This window comes from Hakea prostrata, chromosome 2 (assembly GCF_041222555.1).
Source record: "Hakea prostrata isolate BN-2017 chromosome 2, UWA_Hpros_2, whole genome shotgun sequence".
NCBI lineage: Eukaryota > Viridiplantae > Streptophyta > Magnoliopsida > Proteales > Proteaceae > Hakea > Hakea prostrata.
Genome location: NC_142601.1, coordinates 60,931,383 through 60,951,890, shown reverse-complemented (window position 1 = coordinate 60,951,890; position 20,508 = coordinate 60,931,383). Strand labels below are relative to the sequence as shown.

At 38.2% G+C, this 20,508-nt stretch overlaps 2 protein-coding genes across 3 annotated transcripts; one reads left to right on the top strand and one right to left on the bottom strand.

Annotated features, from left to right (window-relative positions):
• Positions 1 to 3,197: 3,197 nt before the first annotated feature.
• LOC149025423 (ADP-ribosylation factor-like protein 8c) lies at positions 3,198 to 10,996 on the top strand. The gene is made up of 6 exons (XM_089145657.1): positions 3,198 to 3,498; positions 9,142 to 9,223; positions 9,313 to 9,345; positions 9,420 to 9,541; positions 10,017 to 10,178; positions 10,327 to 10,996. Exons 1-6 carry the CDS (start codon positions 3,461 to 3,463, stop codon positions 10,442 to 10,444), a joined length of 555 nt encoding a protein of 184 aa, XP_089001783.1. The 5' UTR covers positions 3,198 to 3,460; the 3' UTR covers positions 10,445 to 10,996.
• Positions 10,997 to 16,787: 5,791 nt separating this feature from the next.
• On the bottom strand, positions 16,788 to 20,446 carry LOC149025422 (protein TIFY 6B-like). 2 transcript variants are annotated; one of them, XM_089145655.1, is made up of 7 exons: positions 20,172 to 20,446; positions 18,860 to 19,062; positions 18,505 to 18,752; positions 18,329 to 18,413; positions 17,829 to 18,129; positions 17,661 to 17,718; positions 16,788 to 17,207 (listed from the first exon to the last, which is right to left on the bottom strand). In XM_089145655.1, the coding sequence occupies exons 1-7, from the start codon at positions 20,254 to 20,256 to the stop codon at positions 17,096 to 17,098; spliced, it is 1,092 nt and encodes a 363-aa protein (XP_089001781.1). In that variant the 5' UTR covers positions 20,257 to 20,446; the 3' UTR covers positions 16,788 to 17,095. The 2 variants fall into 2 exon arrangements, with proteins under 2 accessions (XP_089001781.1, XP_089001782.1); XM_089145656.1 differs by lacking the exon at positions 20,172 to 20,446 and adding an exon at positions 19,388 to 19,877.
• Between the last annotated feature and the right edge of the window lie 62 nt (positions 20,447 to 20,508).

Sequence of the window (20,508 nt, the reverse complement as noted above, 5' to 3'; positions counted from 1 at the left end):
TCCAAAATTCTGCAAATTATTGTATTGATCCCAGATCTGATCCTTATACTGATTTGTAACTTGAATTGTAGCACACCTGGGTTTCATCTAGTTGTTGTTGTGATATTCAAGAATTTTATGTGATACATTGGATTAAGCTTTACACTTGACCATAATTAGATAGAGCTGCCTCGAATAGTTGAATATGAGATATTGAATTTCTTTTATATTCAGTCTACTCTTCCCATAACCTAATTCTACTGACTTCATGGATGAAATGTAGGAATTGCCCCCATTTGACTAGAGTTGCTTCCAGATCTAGTGAGTAACTCTTAACAAGGAATTTTTCCATGTTTCATTTAGATCTAATCATCTCAACCTGTAACGTGTGTTCTTATTTGCAGGTCAAGAAGAAGGGAGTCAAGTTGTACAAGCCTCCCACATCTCCTTCTTCTTGGGCATCTACAAAAATCAAGTTGTACCAGAATCATGCATCTTCTTCTTCGACTTCTACAAAATCAAAGGTTAAATGAATGTTTTCCTAATTCTATCTATGTTTTGATATAGGGTGCATGCATGTAATTTATGTTTTTGCAATTGTAAACTCTCTTTCTCTGATAAATCGAGTTATTATATACTGCTTGCATGACTTCTCCATTATTTTGTGCTTATCAAAAATATGTCTGAGCTGGCTGGTTGCATGAAAATCTATATTAAATTGCACTTATCAAAAATTTAGTTACATCATTATTTTATTTTGGCTTATGTGGTGCACTCTTTCCCAAACTAGAAAAAGTAAAAAGAGAAAACATATCATTACTTTGTCACTAGAATTTTCTAGCAGTGCTTTAATAGCTCTTTGTTCTCAAGGTAGTAGCATTATTAGAAGTTACAATTGTATTGCTAGCATGAATATAGATTCTTTAGCCTGATCACTTCTCACTTGCTAGTTCTTGTACCATAGTGACCAAGAGGGATCGATGCTGCTTGTTGTTTTACATATAACCTACTATTCATGATGACTGGTTGTCTTGTTTTTAGTTTTCCTTTTATCAGTAGCGTTTTTGGTTATCTGTACGAGAAGGGTTCAAATGAAATTGTCCTTAAAGCTATGGGGAGAGGTAGAAACTAAATAAGATGTGTGGGAGTTGAGTAATGCACTTAGATTCTATTGCTTCAGCAACATATGACAGCATAAATAGTCAAAAGGAGTTGAGATGGCATCATATAAATGATGAACCCCTAGTCAACCAGAAGAATTTGGGTGTTGCATGGCGAGCCTCTATTGAACAAGTGCACATTCAAATACTGTTGGACCAAATCACAATATTGTATCATAGATTCTTGTTCTTATGTGTTTGAGTTTTTTTTACTTTCTTGTTATGTATTTTTGTATGCAACAAAGATGTAAAAATTTCCCTTTCTATGATGTGTTGTTTTTATTATCAGTTTTGTAAAGTAAATATAGGATGTAAACATTTCCGTTTCTATGATGTGTTGTTTTTATTATCAGTTTTGTAAAGTGAATATAGGATGTAAACATTTTATTTAAGACTTGTTGTTTAGTGTAAGTATTGTAATTATGCTTATATTAACAGGTTCTCTAAGTTTTGCTTCTACTGACAAGGTATTTGTTTCTTTTGTTTGTTTTGTGCACTATTCATAAAATATTCACTTTTATTTTGTTTATTTTTCTTTTAAAGTTTTGTTTAATAATTATTCTCTTTAAAAGGTAATGGATGCACATCCCATGGACAATTAATAATTGGTTTCTAGAATTGTTATTAATCAGGTAGTTAATGTTTTGGGTGCCCTCATTGGAACTTGTAGAGAAAGTTTTCTGAGTTAGAGCATGTATTACCTTCATGATTCCAACTTATACATCTATCCAGATCCAATGTTACTAGAGTATAGTAAGTACCCAAAAAAAAATACAATCAATCATAAATGTATGTAAAGAATGACTAACATGCTTAGGCACAAAAAATACCTCAATGATTTAAAAATTATTTATCTTGTCCCATGCAAAAGTGGAACTTCAAAAAATGATCCATTTATTTATTACCTCTCTCTCTTTTCTAACCTCATAAAACCCATGAATTGTATGGAGCAAAAAAGTATGAACTGCTAGGCATCTACTTCCAAATAGCAACCATCATCCTCATGGCACTTAGTATTCTATTAACAATCATCTACATCTTCTCTAAGCCCATCTTGATCTTTCTTGGCCAATCATCCACCATAACATCAGCAGCTGCTATGTTTGTCTATGGACAAAAAGATATCCCTAAAATATTTGTCTACATAGAAGGTGTCTAGGTTATCCAAGGCCTTGTATCGTCTTTTTTGGCCAATCATCCACCATAACATCACCAGCGGTTGTTTGTTTATGGACTTAACACTGTAATATTTGTCTACATACAAGGTGTCTAGGGCCTCTAGGCTACCCAGGCTCTGTCGTGCAAGGGATGCTTGGATGTAAATTTTGTCATGAGAAATTAATCCCTACCATGCTCTGCATTTGTTATATATTAAGGTAGCAACGTATACAATATATTAAAAAAAAGTATGGATTCAAATGTTGTTTTCTTAAGATATTTCCAATTGTTTGGATTATGAATCAAGGAAAATTCTATGAAACATTTTTTATGTTCATATTTACAGATGTATTTTTGTATAGGGATAAAAGAAAACATTTATGAATTGTAATCCATAAAATGGCCTCTACTTACGAGAAAACCAAATAGTTTTTCAAGTGATTCAGGTCACCCATAGAATTAGGGTAACCAAATAGTTTTTCAAGTGATTTAGGTTGAATTCACTCCGGTAACCAAACAGTTTTTCAAACAGATTTACTTTTTAGAATTAGGATAATCAAATGATTTTTCAAACAGGTTCACTTGTCAGAATCAAGATAATTAAATGATTTTTTAGATAAGTTGACTTATCAGAATTAGGATATCAAATAGGTTTATTTGCCAGAATAAGTAGGACTAAACATTTTCTCTATTTCTTTCTTTTTCTTTTCTTTTCTTTTTCTTTTCTTTTTTCTTTCTTTTTCTTTTTTTCTTCTTCTCTTCTTTCTTTCTTACTTACTTTTCTTTCTTCTTTTCTTTTCTTTTCTTCTCTTTTTTTTTCTTTTTCTTTTCCGAATATAATCCTACAAAACCTAATTCCACGTAATAATAATCTTTATAAACATGATTATGAAGCAGATTTTAAAGAATTGTGGACCAAACGCAATCTAAAGGAAGAATATTTCCTGCTTTTGAAGTAACTTCCAGCTTCCAGCAGAGAATCCACGATTCCCAAGGAAACCAGACGAGGGGGCAAGCATTTCTGGTCTTTACTTCTAAGGTTTCAACCAGGTTCCGTAGCTTAGCTCGCTGTCCCTCTGTGTGGGAACTAGGTTTTAAGGTTTCTCACACTTGGTTGATTCGTCTATCTTGCAATCGGAGTTGGATTCAGCTTTGGTTATGAAATGGGGCTACTGGATGTCTTTCTCAATTGGCTCCGGAGGTAGAGACTCTTCTTGAAACGTTTACTTTTTCTCCATCTGATTTCGCCTGGCATGCTTTGCTATTTTGTTTTTTGGGTTAAATTCGTTGTTCAAGTTTTCTATGTGCAATAGAATGGGTTTATAGAAACCATAAATTCTGAAAATCAGTTTCTTTTCAGTTTTATGGGTACAACCTGCGTAATCATGCTCGGTTCAATACCGACATGTAGCAAATTCCATTATAATCGTTGAAAGAGTAATTCTACTCAGCTGTATAAGCTCATATAGAAACATCTGGCGGTGATCTCTAAGTGCGACAAATATAGACATTGTTAGGTATAGGAAACCCACCGGAAGTATGAGCACAGATAGAATTTTACAGTTTTGACAACCAATTTGAGTTTTTTCTGGTTCCCCTTCATTGTTACCAAAAATTGACTGTGTCGAACCTGTTTCTTGGAGTCCATCCATTGTCTGTTCGACTCCTGTCGCCGGTAATGCTTACAACGGTCTCTCAATGATCCCTGAAGTGATATGATGCTCACAGCTACAAAGAACTCCAGGTCTCAAGTTTCTAGTATAGTAACATGTAGTGGTTGTTCGCAGCTCCATTCTGATGATGTGATACTGTACTGTCTCTATACACCAGACCAGGAACTGTGCCTTTTGTAATGATCCTGCCCTTCCTACCATCAATGGAGGGGAATGATTACAAAAATAAAATTCTCTAATGCTCTGCTGATGTGGCAGTTGGTGCAGTTTGACATCTTGACTGCACCTCCACCTTCTAGATTGGCAAAGGGTAGGGCCACTGCTGCTCTAATTTGGATTAATTTAAAATGGTGGGGATTATATATGTTTTGAATCATATGAAGTTTACATTTGTTAATGCTTGTACCACTGTACATTAGTTGTATGTAGTTAGTCGTGATAGGGGGAGTGTTCTATCTTGACATAGGCTAGCTTATTTGTTAGTTAGGCTTACTTTTATTACTCTTCTAATTAGGCATTGACTGTTACTAAGATCCCTACTAACAGTCCAACTGCTAATTTATAAATAAGATGCATCCTACAATAATAGACTAAATTGAATCTTTTATAAATAAGATGCATCCTACAATAATAGAATAAGTTGAATCTTTCTCAACAATTCTGTGTTGTTCTTGTCCCTAATTGCGAAGTTCTTTGTAGGTGTTTTACACTTCTCAAACATTCTTCCTATAGCCCTTACTGGAGAAGATTTGAGGAGTGTGAAGTAAAGTTAAAAGTTAGAAAGAAAACAGTGCTGCCAGTTTTACAAAACATGCACATAATGGGCCTTAATCAAACAAAATCTACCAGAAAAGGGAAAAAGGAAAAAAGGAGAACAGAATAAGATCCGGGCTTTTGCTCAGGAGTAACCATGCTTAGGATTTACCATCAAACTAAAGGAAAGAGAATTGGTCCTTCATCCACACCAAAAAACTAAGCACGCTGCCAAAATTACGCTGTATAGAATGATGTATGTGAAAAACTTGGGCAATATGTTCCTATATGAATTTTACTATTAAGAAAGTCTCTAGGGTTTTTTATGCGAGCACCCACTATTATTGGGGTGAAAGTGTAAAGCTAGTGACCGCCCGCTATTATTCTCTAAATTACATGGTCAAAATTACAAGTTACCCACAATTAAGACTTTCTGTTAATTGATGGGTAAAATGACCTAAATGCCCTTTCTCTCCTTTTGGGTTAATGAATTCTTTATTCATCCAAAAAAAATTTCAGCAATTAGGGTTAAGCACTTAAGGAAGTTGCCAATGTAAGTTTAATCATATTAGGAACTTGAGTTTTTACATGGCACCCACTATTATCGGGATGAATTTTGCATGTAATTTAGAGCATACTAGTGGGTGGTCACTAGTTTCACCCCAATAATAGTGGGTGCTGTGTAAAAACTCAAGTTCCTAATATGATTAAACTTACATTAGCAACTTCCTTAAGTGCTTAACCCTAATTGCTGAAAGAAAAAAAAATGGATGAATAAAGAATTCATTAACCCAAAAGGAGAGAAAGGGAGGGGGGAATTTACAAGAGACAAGGGTAGAGCCCTACCAACGTCACAAGGCCCTAATATTAAACAGAACAAAGAAAAGCAACAAGCAACTAAAGCCAAGACGAACTCAAGGAAACAAGCTAATTTCACCTATTTCTCTTGTTCTTTTTCCTAGAAGACTTGAGTTCAACAATGAAGTCTTTGTCGAAGTGGTGGCACCCTTTAGTAGATGGCTACTTCTTCTACTATCCCAAAGTAGAGGAGGGGTTTCCATATCCGAGGAGTCCCTATTGTAGCCCTCAGACACCAAAATGGGGCCAAGATTGGCCTTCGAAGCCCCAATCAAGGGAGAAGGTGGGAGAGGATGGGGGAGAGAGAGAGGGGAAGGGGGTAGGAGCCTTGGTGGAGGAAGAGGGGGAAGAGGAGAGGACTAAGGGCAGGGTTTGGGATGGGAGAGAGAGGCAACAAGGCTGGTGGGGATGAAGGAGAGGGGGAATGGGGCCTAGAAAGAGGATGGGGAAGGATAATAGATTGGAAAAAAGAGACGGGGGAAATAAAGAGGGATAGGGAGGAGCATGGCTGAGAAGGTGGGCCGTGATGGACTAGAGAGAATAAGAGAATGGGGTTGAGGGAGTGGGCCCTCATTAGGCCCAGCAAGAGAGGCGGGAGGAAGTGGGCCCTCGTTAGGCACGATGGGGAGGAGAGAGAGGGAAAGGAGGAGGAAGTGGGGTCAAGACAGGTAGAATATGCAGGAGAAAGTGATGGGATTAGGGAGGTAGCAGGGTTAGGGGCAAGAAAGGTTTGCGATGGCGAAGGGACGAGTAGAAGTTGCAAGGGGGCTAGCAGAATCGCAAGATGGGGTAAAGGACAGGGAAGCAAAGAAAGGAAGGGAAACAACAGAGAGCGGAGAGACGTTGACAAAGGCTGGGGCAGAGGGCATGTCAATGTCAGCAAAGAGCAATTATGGTTAGCAACAAGATGAGAAAAGCCATCAATGGTAGAGGGGGTATTGGATATTGGAGTGCTGTTGGCGGCAAGAGGGAGAGCATCAAGAGCGGTGGCGGGAGGATTGGAAGCTCAAGGGACTCAGGATGATGCTTATGGTGACAAGCCCGATTCTACCATGGTTAGTAGTGCGAGAGGTTAACAAGGCCGAAGGGAAGAGGGTGGAGAGTGGGGTTGAGGAGAGAGGGGGAAGAAGAATCTAGTAGGGAGGCTTTCTCAGAGCTCTTCAACGTAGGGTGGCCAAAAACTTTGCAAAGACCACAGTGCGGGGGTTGGTTTTCAACTTGGAGAGGCTGGTCGAATCCACTCCTATGTTTGTCCATAATCAACACTAAGCAAAGCAGTAGATTCTCTGTGGAAACATTGACGCATACACAAACGAAGGGTAACCACTCCATGCTTCCAATTGTTGCGTCCATATACAAAGGCTGACCGAGCAGCGAACCGGTTTGGCTGAAACAATTCGAGTTCCAGAGGCGGAAGGGAGCCTTGGCAGTGCTACCCAAAGGTGAATAGATTTGTGGTTGATCTTCTTGGGTTGCAATCATGGTTGTCAAGGCAACAAGGTGAGGTGAGGCAATAGAGAGCAATGAAAACCAAGGCAACAAGGTGTTGCCTTGACCCAAAAATGGGCCTAGGTGCTAAGCAGATGCTTTGACATCATGGTTACAGTTGAGGGCTCCATTCTAAGAAGTAGACTTTTAGAGCCAACTGATGTCAAAGAACTTGAAGATGAAGACACCATTGTTGAGGAGGAATATGCGCAGTGCTCCTTGAGCCTTCCACTGATTTAGAAGGAGGCTTGAAAAGTGTTGAAATGGGGTCTCGCACCAAGGAAGTGGCAAACGAGATGGCCCATTTTGAAACTTCAGAGCAGGAGAGAAATCCATAGAACAAAGAGCATATAGAAAGGAGCCATTTGAGGGAGGGTATTTACTGAATTGATATGACTTCTAATTTTAGAAATTCACCTAAACTAAGAATCCTAATCTTGCTTTACTTTCTAAAACATAATTTTCATCGCTGATGACTCTATTAGAAAGTTTTTCATAATTTTCCTGCTACAGTTTAGAATCAAAAGATATTGGTCTCAATGGATAGGTTATGTGGTGTGCTAGATAGGTAAGTTAAGCTATCAAAATGGTATTCAAATCATTCTAAACTAATGAGTTTTGACCTTCAGAAGATAGACCCTTAGGAATGTGAAGTATATACTTGATTATATGTGTTATCCTAATTCGTGAAGCATGTCCAAGCTGCTGAATTTTTGTCAAAAAGTGCTAGCATCAAAACCAGAAATTAGAAACTAAGGATAGGAATTAGAAGTCTACCGTTCCTAGCCAACCCAGACTAAAACCTGATCAAGCAGCATAAGTATGCTGCCAATAGATAGAAGCAATGCTGCAAACTTGATTCGATTCAATGGTTATATTGGTTAGATATACCTCCAAACACCAAAATAGTGACTAATTTGCTTGTCTAATATAGCACCTGTAGGTGGCAGAACTCTGCTGCAGATTGAGTTGAATTCTGATGGTCAGAATTTCAGCTATGATGGAGGAATAAAACTCAGAAGTATACGAGTTTCAAGGTGTGTGTGTGTGTGTGTGTGTGTGTGTGTGTGTGTGTGTGTGTGTGTGTGTGTGTGTATAAGAGAGAGAGCTTTAGTACTAGCTCTCCAAGTTACATGAAAATAATAACTAACTTGCTGAGCAATAAAACTGATTCTCAACACTAACTCTAAAATAGAAAGTGCATCTATCTAAAACAGAAATTTTGTGAACCACTAGTCCCGTCAAAATTAACCCTACATGATCTGGAAAGAAACCAAGGACCTGAGTCCAAAAGCCATATATGGTTCTTGGATGGATAAACATTGAAATGGATGAATCGCAAAACTAGGAAGGATAAAGTAAAGAATGATCATATTAGAGCTGATTTGGTAGGTTCTCCAATATATGATAAGCTACAAGAAGATTTGAGGTAGCATGGCCATGTTCAACGGGGGCATTTATATGCCCCGATACGGAAGAATGATTTAATCTAGAATGAAGGAACTAAAAGAGCAAGGGGTAGACCTAGAATAACCTTAGGAGAATTGGTGAGAGAAAGACATGAACGGCTTAAGCCAGTAAGCCTTGTATCGAGTATTATCTTGAATAGAGCTGATTGAAAGGCAAGGGATCCATGTAGCCGACCCCATCTAGTTGGGATAAGGCTGAGCTGTTATAATTGTTGTACAGATTGTGAAATTCTCTGGTAGAAACTGCTTCAAAATCCTTTACAGACATATTGTATTTACCAGCCCTTTATGGCGCCTGGAGTCTTCACAATTTCTTCCCTTTAGCATCATTGTTTACTGAATTTGATGATTTGCACTATCTCAACCTTTTCCAGGGGAAAGAAACATTTAGTTATTGATATTGTTTGTCATACATGACTACTGGAAAATTTTGAAAGAGTGCTTGAATTCCTTGTTTGAGGTAGATAGTAGTGATTTTTCACTTATTTTTGTGATAGACATGAGCCATCTACCTAATTCTTGGAAAGAGAGAGAAACAGTCAAACTGTAGGCGGTCCCCTACTTCATTAACTTCCTCATGTTCTGACCCTGAGTTTATGTCAGTTTGTTTTTCAAACAGGAAATGGAGCTTTCCCTTATTGGGCTTCAAAATGCTGGGAAAACATCACTTGTTAATGCTATTGCTGTTAGTAAACTCTGTCTCTATTCTATTTTTCTGGTGATTTGCAACTAATCCTCTCTGTATTACTTACCTATAACTTGATGTTTCTTCAGACTGGAGGCTATAGCGAGGACATGATTCCAACTGTAAGTGTCATTCCCTCTGATTTAGTTTAAGCACCTACTGGTATGACACTGATTGTTTAAATTCTGAAATCTAGATTGGATTCAACATGCGGAAAGTCACAAAAGGAAACGTAACCATAAAGTTTTGGGATATCGGTGGGCAACAAAGGTTCCGCACCATGTGGGAGCGATATTGCCGCGGTGTCTCTGCTATTCTGTAATTCATCCCATATTCCTATATATTCCAATTGTTTGATGATGCATTGTTTGGGTTGAAACGGGGTTGTGGACAATTTCAGGACTTAGAAATGAAACTTTCCTTTTTGTTTTTTTCCACTAGCATAGAACAGGATCAACTTCAGTTTCATAATCTCTGGATTATGAAACTGCATGAGAAAGAGAATAAAAAAATTTAAAAAAAGGGAGAGAGAAAAGGGGGGCAATGAGTTGGAAAGAAAATGAAGGCTAAGGCCATTAGTTATGAAGATGATATTAATATAATTGGTTAAGGGTGAAATTTAGGTGAATTATAGCCTATCAAGTCTGTACCTGTTAGTCATTGTGGATTCCGTTCAAACTGTGAAATTCTTTTCTTTTCTTTCTCATTCATGCATATCTGCAAATCCATGATATGTTATGGGAAATTGCTTGGTTTTATGTTGCTTACATTTGTCCTCCCTTTGTAATGGCAGGTATGTAGTTGATGCTGCAGATAGAGACAGTGTTCCTGTAGCTCGAAGTGAATTGCATGACCTGCTCACAAAACCATCCCTCAGTGGGATTCCTCTGTTGGTTCTTGGTAACAAGATCGACAAGTCTGAAGCTCTTTCCGAGCAAGCACTGGTAGATCAGCTGTGAGTTAAGAACCAATTGACCAGTATATTAATCATCTGATGTTCCAACAGTAAATTGTGTATCTTTTGCTTTTCTTTTTTAATTTGTTGGCATTATTTTTGCTAACGTGTTTCTTTTGTTATTGATGTTTGCCACATGCGAGATCAGTGGGCTGAAGTCTATAGCAGACAGGGAGGTCTGCTGCTACATGATCTCATGTAAAGATGCTTTAAACTTAAACTATGTCATCGATTGGCTCATCAAACACTCAAAGACAGCAAATTGATTCCATTCAAAGCTTAATCTAGTTTGCAGGAGATTCTTTTCCTGTAAAGACTCCCTGAAATCAATATTAGAGAATCAAACTTGAGAAACCTTGTGTGCCATGGAAATCTTCAGGCAGAAGCTGCTCTTCACCAAGTTCTTCTTTCTGTGCATATTCCCCCAATAGAAGTACAGTGTATAAGATGGAATTTGTTAATATAATTCTTTGTACATATTCATTTTCTCAATGTATAATGCGAAGCTTCTTTTTTCCTCCAGACTTTATATTTGCTGTGAAGCCTATTGCTGTAACATTGTGATTGTGTAACTCTGTATTGCCATGTATAATTCTCTCGATCATTGGTTAATATTTAAGACAGATTAAATGCAAACCTCGTGTTGGTTAGACCTCGAGTTCGAGCTTGGTTCAACCACGGTCTCAACGGTTAAAGAATTGAAACTATGACTCCGAGGATTTGGGTCGTAATTAAAATTAAATGAGACCGTTCTGAATTCTAGACGATCCAGCATCACCGATTCGCGAGTCAGGACTGAAACCCAGAGCAAAGATCAGAATGGGTGGTCTTTTTAATCTTTGGAATCCAACGCTGAGGGGATGCCATATTATATTTGGTCACTTCATTTTGTTTGGGAACAGTTCTGTTTTGAATTTCCCAAATCATTTTGCTTAAGAAAGAGTTGCAATTGAAAATTTTGGATTGTAATGATGTGGTGCTGATAAGGTACATGAAGCTTTAAGCAATGAAAAAAGTTCGTTCATGGCAAACCGGGCAAAATGGCGAGATATCGATTTTGCTGATAAAAATGGTTAACTTCGCTTGATGTGAATGTGATTAATAATTTAATATTATCCAGCAGGTTCGGCTCCCAAGTCCCAAGGTCATTTTTTTCTATAAAATATTTGAAATTTGAAATGTCCGGCTTCCAAGGTTTTTTATACATAAAATATTAAATTTAAAACTAACACGTGAAATACAGGACAAAACAAATGGATGAAGTTGACTACATTTAATAGTGGAGAGATGAAAACTGAAAAGACACCTTGCGTGTGATGGATTAGAAGAAAAAGGCAAAATGCATTTTTTCGATTTTTGCATTTTCTTCATTTTGTTGCAAGGATGAAGTTGAGTGTTTTGGGAAGATGGCTCCAGTGAAGTTTATGGGTCAGTATGGCTTGATTCAACCATCATTCTACTTGCAAATAAGACAATAACAAGAAACAGAACAGAGAGTATGGATTTTATCAAATTTCGGCAATTGGCGATATAATGGCAACTACCGGATTTCTTTTTCTTTCTTTCTTTCTTTCTTTCTTCTCCTTCTTCTCCTAAAACGATCCGGCCATTTTCTTGTGATTCGTTGGAAAATTGGCGATTTTCAGCACTTTTCGCTAAATCGCCGGAAAATCGTTAGATATTAAACCAATCTCGTTTCGCCCCCTGATTTCGGTTCGCCAAGGGCGATATCTCCGAATTTCAGCGATAAAATGTTCCATGGTTTTAAGGACTTTTTTTAGATATGTATTGTTCTATGAATAGCAATGACAACTTTTTCTTTTTTGTCAAAAGAAATAAAAGGCATATCATTAAGTAAAAAAATGTAAGCCAAGAAACCTGGACGATAACAAAGAGACAACAATTAGGAATAAAGGTGTGATATTCCACCATGATTGAGAGAGGGAAAAAAACACGCACCCAAGCAAGAAAATTAGCAAAAACATTGCTAATCCTAGGAATAAAATTAAACAGAACCACATTAAAGTTCATAACAATCTTAAAAATTTTAGAACTACACTAAGACTAGACCAATCTAAAGAAAAGCTGAAGCCTTGGAGAGCAAAGTAACTGGTAGACAATCGGAGCTCACTTGTATGTAAGATACTCCTAAAGAGAGAGCTAGAAGAGACAAGCCATAGCTCACTTGTATCTAACTGCAAGGAGTTCCATCAAAAAAGCTAAAGTTCCAAAACCATGGTTGCACTTGCATTGTGTAGCAATAAAAGTTCCATTAGTGTCCCAAAGAATGCAGGTCCTCTCTACCTTTCTAGTGTTGTTCTCCCACTCACCATCCACGAAAAGTTGAAAACATACATTCTCTTAGGTGATTTGCAACAATGAGCTGTTGTTGATGATCTGGGAGTTGAGGAATGTTCAAAATGTTTTGGATATTTGCCAATAAAAAAGAGAAGTGATTTATAGTGTAGTGCATGGAAGCATCAATACCACGGAAAATAATTGCATTTCTAGTATTCAAAAATACACCAAATTAATGCACTCTAAATTTGGTCTATTCTATCCATATCTCCACAACCCTTAAACTTTGATTGGATAAATTCCATCCAATCATGAAAATGTTCGCTTTTGAATTCATCCATGTTAATGCGGGAGGGGAAAGTTCCCAATAACGTCTTGCATGAGAGCAAAAGAAGAAAGCATGACCAACATTCTCAAGGCAATAACCACAAATCAAACATAAGGGGAGAAAGAGTGGCCCTTCTAGTAAATAAAGAACTACCAATTGCAATAGCCTCAAGGGATGTTCTCCAAAGAAAATGTTTGATTTTAGGAAAGGTGGGGATGTGTCGAATTTGATTCCAAATAATAGAATGAGTAGATGATGAAGCAGTATTATCTTGAGCATTTATCATAACCAAAAATTGGGAAGGTGTAGATTTTAAAGAGAACTTACCATTTCTATTTTTGTACCAAACCCATGAATCATTAGTATTGATAGACAAGAGAGGAATAGTAAGATGGCTTCTACCTCAATGGGGTTAAAGAGAGACTAAATAAGGGGAATGTCCCATTATGCATCTTCCCATTTAATTAATTCCCACACCCAAGTGGGACCATTAATGAGAGGGGAGCTACTTGTGCCTTTGAAAGGAAGAGAGGGTAACCAAGGATCTTTGTAGATGTTTGTGTTAGTCCCATTGCCAACCTATCTAACTAAACCATGCTTGAGGATATCTTTGTCAGTAAGAATACCGCGCCAGCCCCAAGAGCAAGATAAAGGGGATTGACATTCAAGGAAAGGGCTGTCCTTTATGTATTTGGCATGCATTACCTAGGCCCACAGTGAGTTAGGGGTCGAAAGCAATCTCCAACTTTGCTTTGGTAACAAAGCCTTATTAAAATATTGAGCGAATTTCAGAGTCAATTTGGGGTTCAGTCAACCAATGGCCATGTCTGTCCTTGATTTTGGTAATGGAGTTTTCCTGCCTCTGATTGGTGGTGGAGGCATGGAAAAGCTTGGTATTCCTATCACCTTCCTTTAAGTTCTAGTTTTTCTTGTACAGAAGAGTCAGAAGGGAGATTTTGTTGGCATTCCTCTAAGAAATTAGTCTGGCATTTTCCATAAAAGCATTTTCAAAAGTTACATTGCTCCATGATTGAAGGGATTTTGTGCAATGTTTAATTTTCTGCTGGAGTTGGTAACTTGGAGAGCCAACACTGAGGGTCTTCCACCCAAGATTAATTTGGTCAAGAAAGTCAAGGTGGTCTTCCCATTTAATCTCATAATGAGACCTCATAGGATATTTGTTTGCAGGGTATAATGAAATCTCTAAGGGGGTATGATCAAATCCCACTATGACATGCCTATGGTCCTGGACACTCCCATAAAGGTCTAGAAATTCAACATTTACAAAAGCCCTATCGAGACACTCTTTGACCAGATCCCTTCCTTGACGTTTATTAGCCCAGGAAAATTTAGGCCCAGTACAATTAACCTCAAAAGGGTAGTAGATATCAATGGTCATTCTAAAGGCATCTAATTGTGATTGAAGTCTAGGAATCCCACCCAATTTATCATCATTTGACAGCATTTCATTAAAATCACCAAGGACAAGCCAAGGGAAAACCCCAAGTGTGACAATTCATACCAAATCTGCTGTCAATGTTCAACGTGAGGATGGCCATATACTAGAGTGACCCGACTGACCGAAGAAGAGATAGTAATTAGAAAATCTACAATATTAGAAGAAGATGATAAAATATTGACAAAGACATTACCATTCCATAAGATACCAATACCACCCGACAAACTAATGGGGTTAACAGAGAAAAAATCATTAAACCGTAGGTTTCTTGCCACACGTTGAATCTCAGCATTATGTTGTTTTGTCTCCATAAGAAAAACAATGATGGGCCTCCCTTTCTTGCATACTTTCTGCAAGTACTACTGAGTCAAGGGTGGGCCAAGCCCCTGGCAGTTCCAAGATAGTAGCTTCATGGCCCCCTTGGGGGCTGATTTAAGATAACCTGCCTCACCCTATCAGCAGAAAAAATTGGACAACTCTTGTTTCTCATAACAACCCTAAAGAATCTAGCAGATCGGCCTCCAATTCTGCGAGCAAGGGCATTAATTCCCACACCCCTACCACCCCAAGGGTGGTGATACACCTCTTCATCCTCAAGTCGAAGTTTTTTCAGCATAGTTGCAACATGCTCAAGTGAAGCATCCCTTTTTCTATGATTTACAACAATGTCATGCAAAGGGGAATCATCCATCTCATTAATTTCTTCAATTTGAATTCTCGAGCCTTAGGTAGGAAAAGCTATAGAAGTGGTTCTAATTATGATTGGTTGAGCTCTAGTGATACCTGCCTCCCTTTGTGTTGGGGTAATCTTTGAGTTAGAATCAATACATATTAGATCTGTAGAGGTACCTGGTTGGGATAAATTTGCAAAAATGGTACCATTAATTGTACACATAGGTGACAAAATGTTTGTGGTAACCATTGAGGGCAAATCTTGGTGAGGTAGAGCATTAGAGGGTGGTGGTTGAGCCACAATAGCACTCGGTTGAGACACAGTATGAACAGCAAAATCAGATGAGGCAGCCTCTGTCATTTGGCATTGAGAGATTCCTGTATCACTGGTAGAAAGAGGCTGAAGTGGGCTTGTCTGTATTTGAAGACTTGAAGAAGCAATATAGGCCTGTATGGATCTTACATGTGGTTTGATTGGAGAGAAACGAGTAGGTAGGCCTCATAAATTTTTAGATTCTTTAATGATATTGGACCTTCATTCACCAATGGGCCTGTTTTCCTGGGCTGAGAGTGCAGGGAATTTTTAATCTGAGCCGTCAATGTTGGGAGAGCATCATGCGGATGAGAGGTATTTAGGGTAACACTATTGAAAGACAAAAGACAATTATGCCCATGCATGTTGTTTTCCCTGCCAGTCCCGGCGCTGCTGGCGATTACCGGAAAGTTTAGAACCCAAATCAATATTCCAAGTAGTTGGATCGACTAGCTCAAGAATGAAATGGTGGAGGTCAACAGGTAATCGCAAAACCCATTGTCTTTGTTCAGTGGAGGAATTAAACGATTATTTTCAATCAAAACCATTTTGGCCATGAGATTACGGACCTCTCAGTTTGTAGGTCTGCAATGAAAAACATGTTTCACTTACAATATCTTTTTCTTACATTTATGTGTTAGAAGAATGTTTTTGAGCCGTAAAATGGTGTTTAGTAAATTTATTTTGAAGCATTTTACATGCATAGGTAGCAAAAGACGATGGAAGTTGCAAATGCATCTCTTCTATCTTCATTGTTTAGAAACATATGTTTTATTTCAAAACATTTGCTTTGTCGGTGAGTTATCAAAGAGTTCTTGACTCTTAATATGGAAAACATATCAATCAAATATTTCCAGCCACGAATGTTGATAGGATCACATACCCCACAAGTGACTGCAAGTGACTGCAGGAGAAGCACCACATCACATCTACATTAATGGCTCTCTTGGATTGGTCTCTAGATACCCCACCGACCTATCCTTCCTTCCTAACCTCTGTCCTCCATTGCTAGGCTACTTTTGAATTCAACTTTGCTCGTTCCAAGAAGAATAAGGACTGGCCCCACTCCAGTGAGTGTTGAAATAGACAGGGCCAAAGCAGTTATAAAGGACCTTCACTTCACTTCACCTAACCTAACAGTTGTGATCCCCTATCTAACATTCTTCAATTCCAATTCTAAGAATCTGCATGCCCTTCCTAAGCATATAGTTTCATCAGTCGGTCTCCCATTCCCCTCCATCTAATAGTACAACAAAAACAACAAAAAGACCATCCTTTGGGATTTGGTTACCCAAAAAGGAAAAAACAATTCAGATCCTTCAACCTTCAACCCAAAACAAAGATAAGGTTAAAAAGATTCAGAAGACATTTACCATCACCATTATTAGAATAAGAAAAGAAAAAGAAAATAACACTTCTGCTTGCTGCAAAAATAGACTCTTTTCAAATTTGGAACCCAGTAAGGCAATAACCCAAATATCTGAAGCTGAAATGCATCACTGATCTACAAACGAAACGAATGGAACGGTAGTAAATTAATAAAAAGATAATTTGGCAAGAATTAGTAGAGAATGTATTGCTATATTGACGTTAATTCAAGTTTTACAATATAACAAGTTAAAATGGTTACAAACTGTTCTAGAAAACCGGATGAAAAGGCTCCGATCACATTTAAAGGTGAAAGAAAGAATATATATAAAGACTTAATTAAAACAATCTTTAAAAGGTGGATAACAATATAGGGCTTAAATTTAAAGAGAAGAAAATGGAAAGGAGAAGAACCATTCTTCAGCTTCTTTCCATCTCTTGTGCAGTACGCTACTTGGCATTAAAAAGTCTTCTTTATCTCAGTTAGCCACACACCATGACTGCTCCTTGCTAGTTGTGAAGGACAAGGATGCTGCTGTGATGCTTTCTGTAGATTTGTTGTTAGGGCTGTAAGGAGCCACGCTCAGAATCCTGCATTGAATGGACAAGAAAGGGTTTAATTGAAGGAACTTCAAAATAGTACCACCACCCTACTTAGAAATACATAAAACAAGTTTGCTCATGAGGTTCCATTTGGTGCCAAAAAAGAATGGAATGCATCAACAACCTGTATATCCAGTATACAAGGTCAAACTGGAAGCTTAAGCAACCCTTGCAACTCATGAAGCAGTTTCCCAGTAGGGAACTAAGTAGATGAGTCCCCAAATTAGATAATCCAATAATGAAGGTACACCTAATTTCCTACCCAAACTGAAATCAATAACTTGAGTAAGAAAACTGAGGAAATCTGAGAATCCCATGGTCAAGGCACACCTAATTTCCTAACCATTTTGAAATCAATTACTTCCAAGGAAACTAAGGAGCTACTCCACTACCAAAGGTGAATCTCCTTTGACAAAAGCAATAACAAGTTCGACAAATTACCTCTCCTTGCGCTTCTCCAAAAATCGAGCCAAAGATGCTTTCCGAGCTTGAGGAACGGCTGCAAAACCAAAAGACCAATCAGTCAAAAGTCTAGGATAGTAGAGTGTAAGATCTCAAGCTACCCATAACCAGAGTATAAATTTATACAATACACGTATAAAAAATTACCTGTTGGCATGAGAGTTGTTGAAGTAGATGACACAGGAGTACCCATAATAGGAGCCTCAGATTGGCTGCTGCTAGGAGTTGCCAAAGTACCTATTGATTTTGCGGCCATCCCTTCATCACTGTTGCTGGACCCGCTACCCGATTGAGCACGAGATTGTGATGTAACAGAGGGAGGTCTTGGAAGGCACTGGTTCTCATGCACAGCTTCTACCCTGGCTGCTTTTACGGTTGGTGTTGGCACTTGAGGTCTTTGGTTTGTTACAGAAGTTCCATTTCCAGCCAAAAACATAATCGATTGAGCCTATATACAGAGTACGATGTTTTTTTAGCAAATTGACCAACAAACGGCCTGCCTATCTCTACATGGTTCTATGTTGTTGGGGATTTTTTTCTTCTTCTCCTCTTTTTTTTTTTTTTTTTTTTTTTTTTTTTTTTTTTTGGGGGGGGGCGGCAGTAGTCTTCCTGGGGATGGGGATGAGGATAGTAGGAGAGTAAAATACCTTCTCAGGAGAGACATCATCATAAACTAATACTGAACCACCATAAAAGATGGTCATTTGAGCCCCTGTGGGTTTTGAGATGTTCCTGGAAAAGCAAAAAAAAAAGACTCAATTCAGCATTCAAGGAGAATGAAAACCTGTCATACCAATTCCTCAGATAAGAAATGATATATTACCTTGGCTCAATGGACCCATTAGAAGGGAAAATTGCATGTGAGGTGGTAACCGGAATTCCTCCAAATGGTTGTTGATTCAGAGCAGTAGCAGGCAAGCTTTGGCCTGTAGTTGCTACTTGTGTCTTGAAGAAAGGGTTGCATATAGAAACCGAGATGCTCTGGTTAGGTGCACGTGAATCAATATGTTGCATTGGGTAAGTGGTCACTGCGTTATGATTACCCAATTGCCTATCAAGATTGAAGTTTTTCTGCATAATACATGGTTATGAAGATCAGATCTGCTATAAAGCTAACAAAAATACCAAATTCAACAAACTATCCTGCTAACTCGAAAGGGTTCGGGTTCAGATCGAACCTGGAGTATGCTTGCAGTGGGCTTGTGGTTAGCATCGAACGCATCTGCCATTGATATTGTAGGCATAAATGCAGAGGAGGACAGGGGATCAAATACTATCTTTTTTGCCCTATCTTCTTGCACGGTCTTGAAAGACACTAACTGAGGGAGAGCAGAGACCTTGTTTGAGAAGGGCCACTGCATGCCTGAACCCCTAGCAAACCCTGGTGTATCAAACAGAAGCACGAATAAAGCTGAATCAGCTAATATCAAAGATCTCAAGGTATAACATGTTATGTTATGAGATGCCTTCAGAGTCAGAATTGACCAAAAGTTAAAAAACACCACAACAGGAATCTTGATATTCCTAATGGGGAACCACATCAATTATAGTGGGGAAATATTCTCAAATTGTTGGCTAAAAACAGCTAAAAACTATGATTGCAGTAAAAGCATTATCCAAGAGGAGGAAAAAATCAAACAAGATATTCTTCGTAAGAGGAAAAGGCATTTTACTTGATACTCATGTCAGTTCTAGTTATTGCTCACCTAATTTCTCCGGAGAGAAAGAAATAGAACCTGAATCGTAGGTTTGAGGTCTGGTCTCCATCAACACACCAAGTTGTTTAAAAAAGGAGCTTCTTTTCCTTTATAAGGATTTGGTAGAGAAGAAAGAAAACTGACCAAAACCATTTAAACCTAAATGACTTCTTCACATGGTACATGCAGGTTAGCAAAACTTTATCCACCTAAACAACATAAAACAAATGATGGAAAAAAAAATAATTAAAAATAAAGACCCAGTTCCCCATACCTCTGCAACCCTAATCAGCATGTGTTCAAGGACCTGATACTAGTACCAGGAAACGGTAAAAGGACCTGAAAGGCTGGAAAACCAGTACCAGGAGGAGGTGGAAAGGGACCTCAAACAGATCCAAGAGGAGAAAACCGCAAGCTCTAGGAAAAATACGGACACCTGAGCCATGAAGGCCAAGGTTAATACAGGCCGCATGGTTCTGCAACTGCAACCAAGTACACACAACCCCATGGGAGTACCTTCGAAGTCCATATTTAAAATTTTCCAGAAAAAGAAAGGGAAAAAATAGTCCAAAAAAGGGTCCAAATTCTAGATAGAAAACCACAATAGTCCACTGAGCTGAATCCTAGGTTTCCATTTTAAATACTCTAAAGTTTGTTAAATAGCCCACTAAATATTACTAAAAATCGAAGTAAAACTCAACCTCCACTACTTTGAACAGTTAATTAACCGTTTAGAAAAACGCAGAATCATAGCTCTCAACTTGTCAAATTAGAGTGGAAAATATTAACATACCAGAATCTTTCGATCCCTCCTTGTTCTCCTCCTTCACTGCGGGCGACGATTCCTTTGCATTCAAACCCAAGAAGTCTCTTTCCATTTCAGCTTCACAAACTTTTAAAGAAAATTTTCCAAATTTTGAAGATCTATCAAAGCAGAGCTCTTCTTCTACTCTTGACACTCGCTCCTTTAAAGACAAACCCTAGAACAGAATAAGCTTCAGAAGTTCTCAATGGACAACGCCGAAATGCTAAAGAACTGGAACTCTTCTTCTTGTTGTTCTTCTTCTACTTGTTGCAAGTTGCAATATAGGAAAAGAAAGGTGAAGGGGTCACTTTAATAACATTTAAGA

Excerpts from the sequence above, each read along its gene's own strand:
- LOC149025423 (XM_089145657.1), top strand. The coding sequence starts at position 3,461 with ATGGGGCTACTGGATGTCTTTCTCAATTGGCTCCGGAG. Across the intron at positions 3,499-9,141 it reads TTTCTCAATTGGCTCCGGAG|TTTGTTTTTCAAACAGGAAA; the intron begins GTAGAGACTCTT and ends AGTTTATGTCAG. Across the intron at positions 9,346-9,419 it reads GCGAGGACATGATTCCAACT|ATTGGATTCAACATGCGGAA; the intron begins GTAAGTGTCATT and ends TCTGAAATCTAG.
- LOC149025422 (XM_089145655.1), bottom strand. The coding sequence starts at position 20,256 with ATGGAAAGAGACTTCTTGGGTTTGAATGCAAAGGAATCGTCGCCCGCA. Across the intron at positions 18,130-18,328 it reads ATGATGTCTCTCCTGAGAAG|GCTCAATCGATTATGTTTTT; the intron begins GTATTTTACTCT and ends CTCTGTATATAG. Across the intron at positions 17,719-17,828 it reads AACAACTCTCATGCCAACAG|CCGTTCCTCAAGCTCGGAAA; the intron begins GTAATTTTTTAT and ends TTGGTTTTGCAG.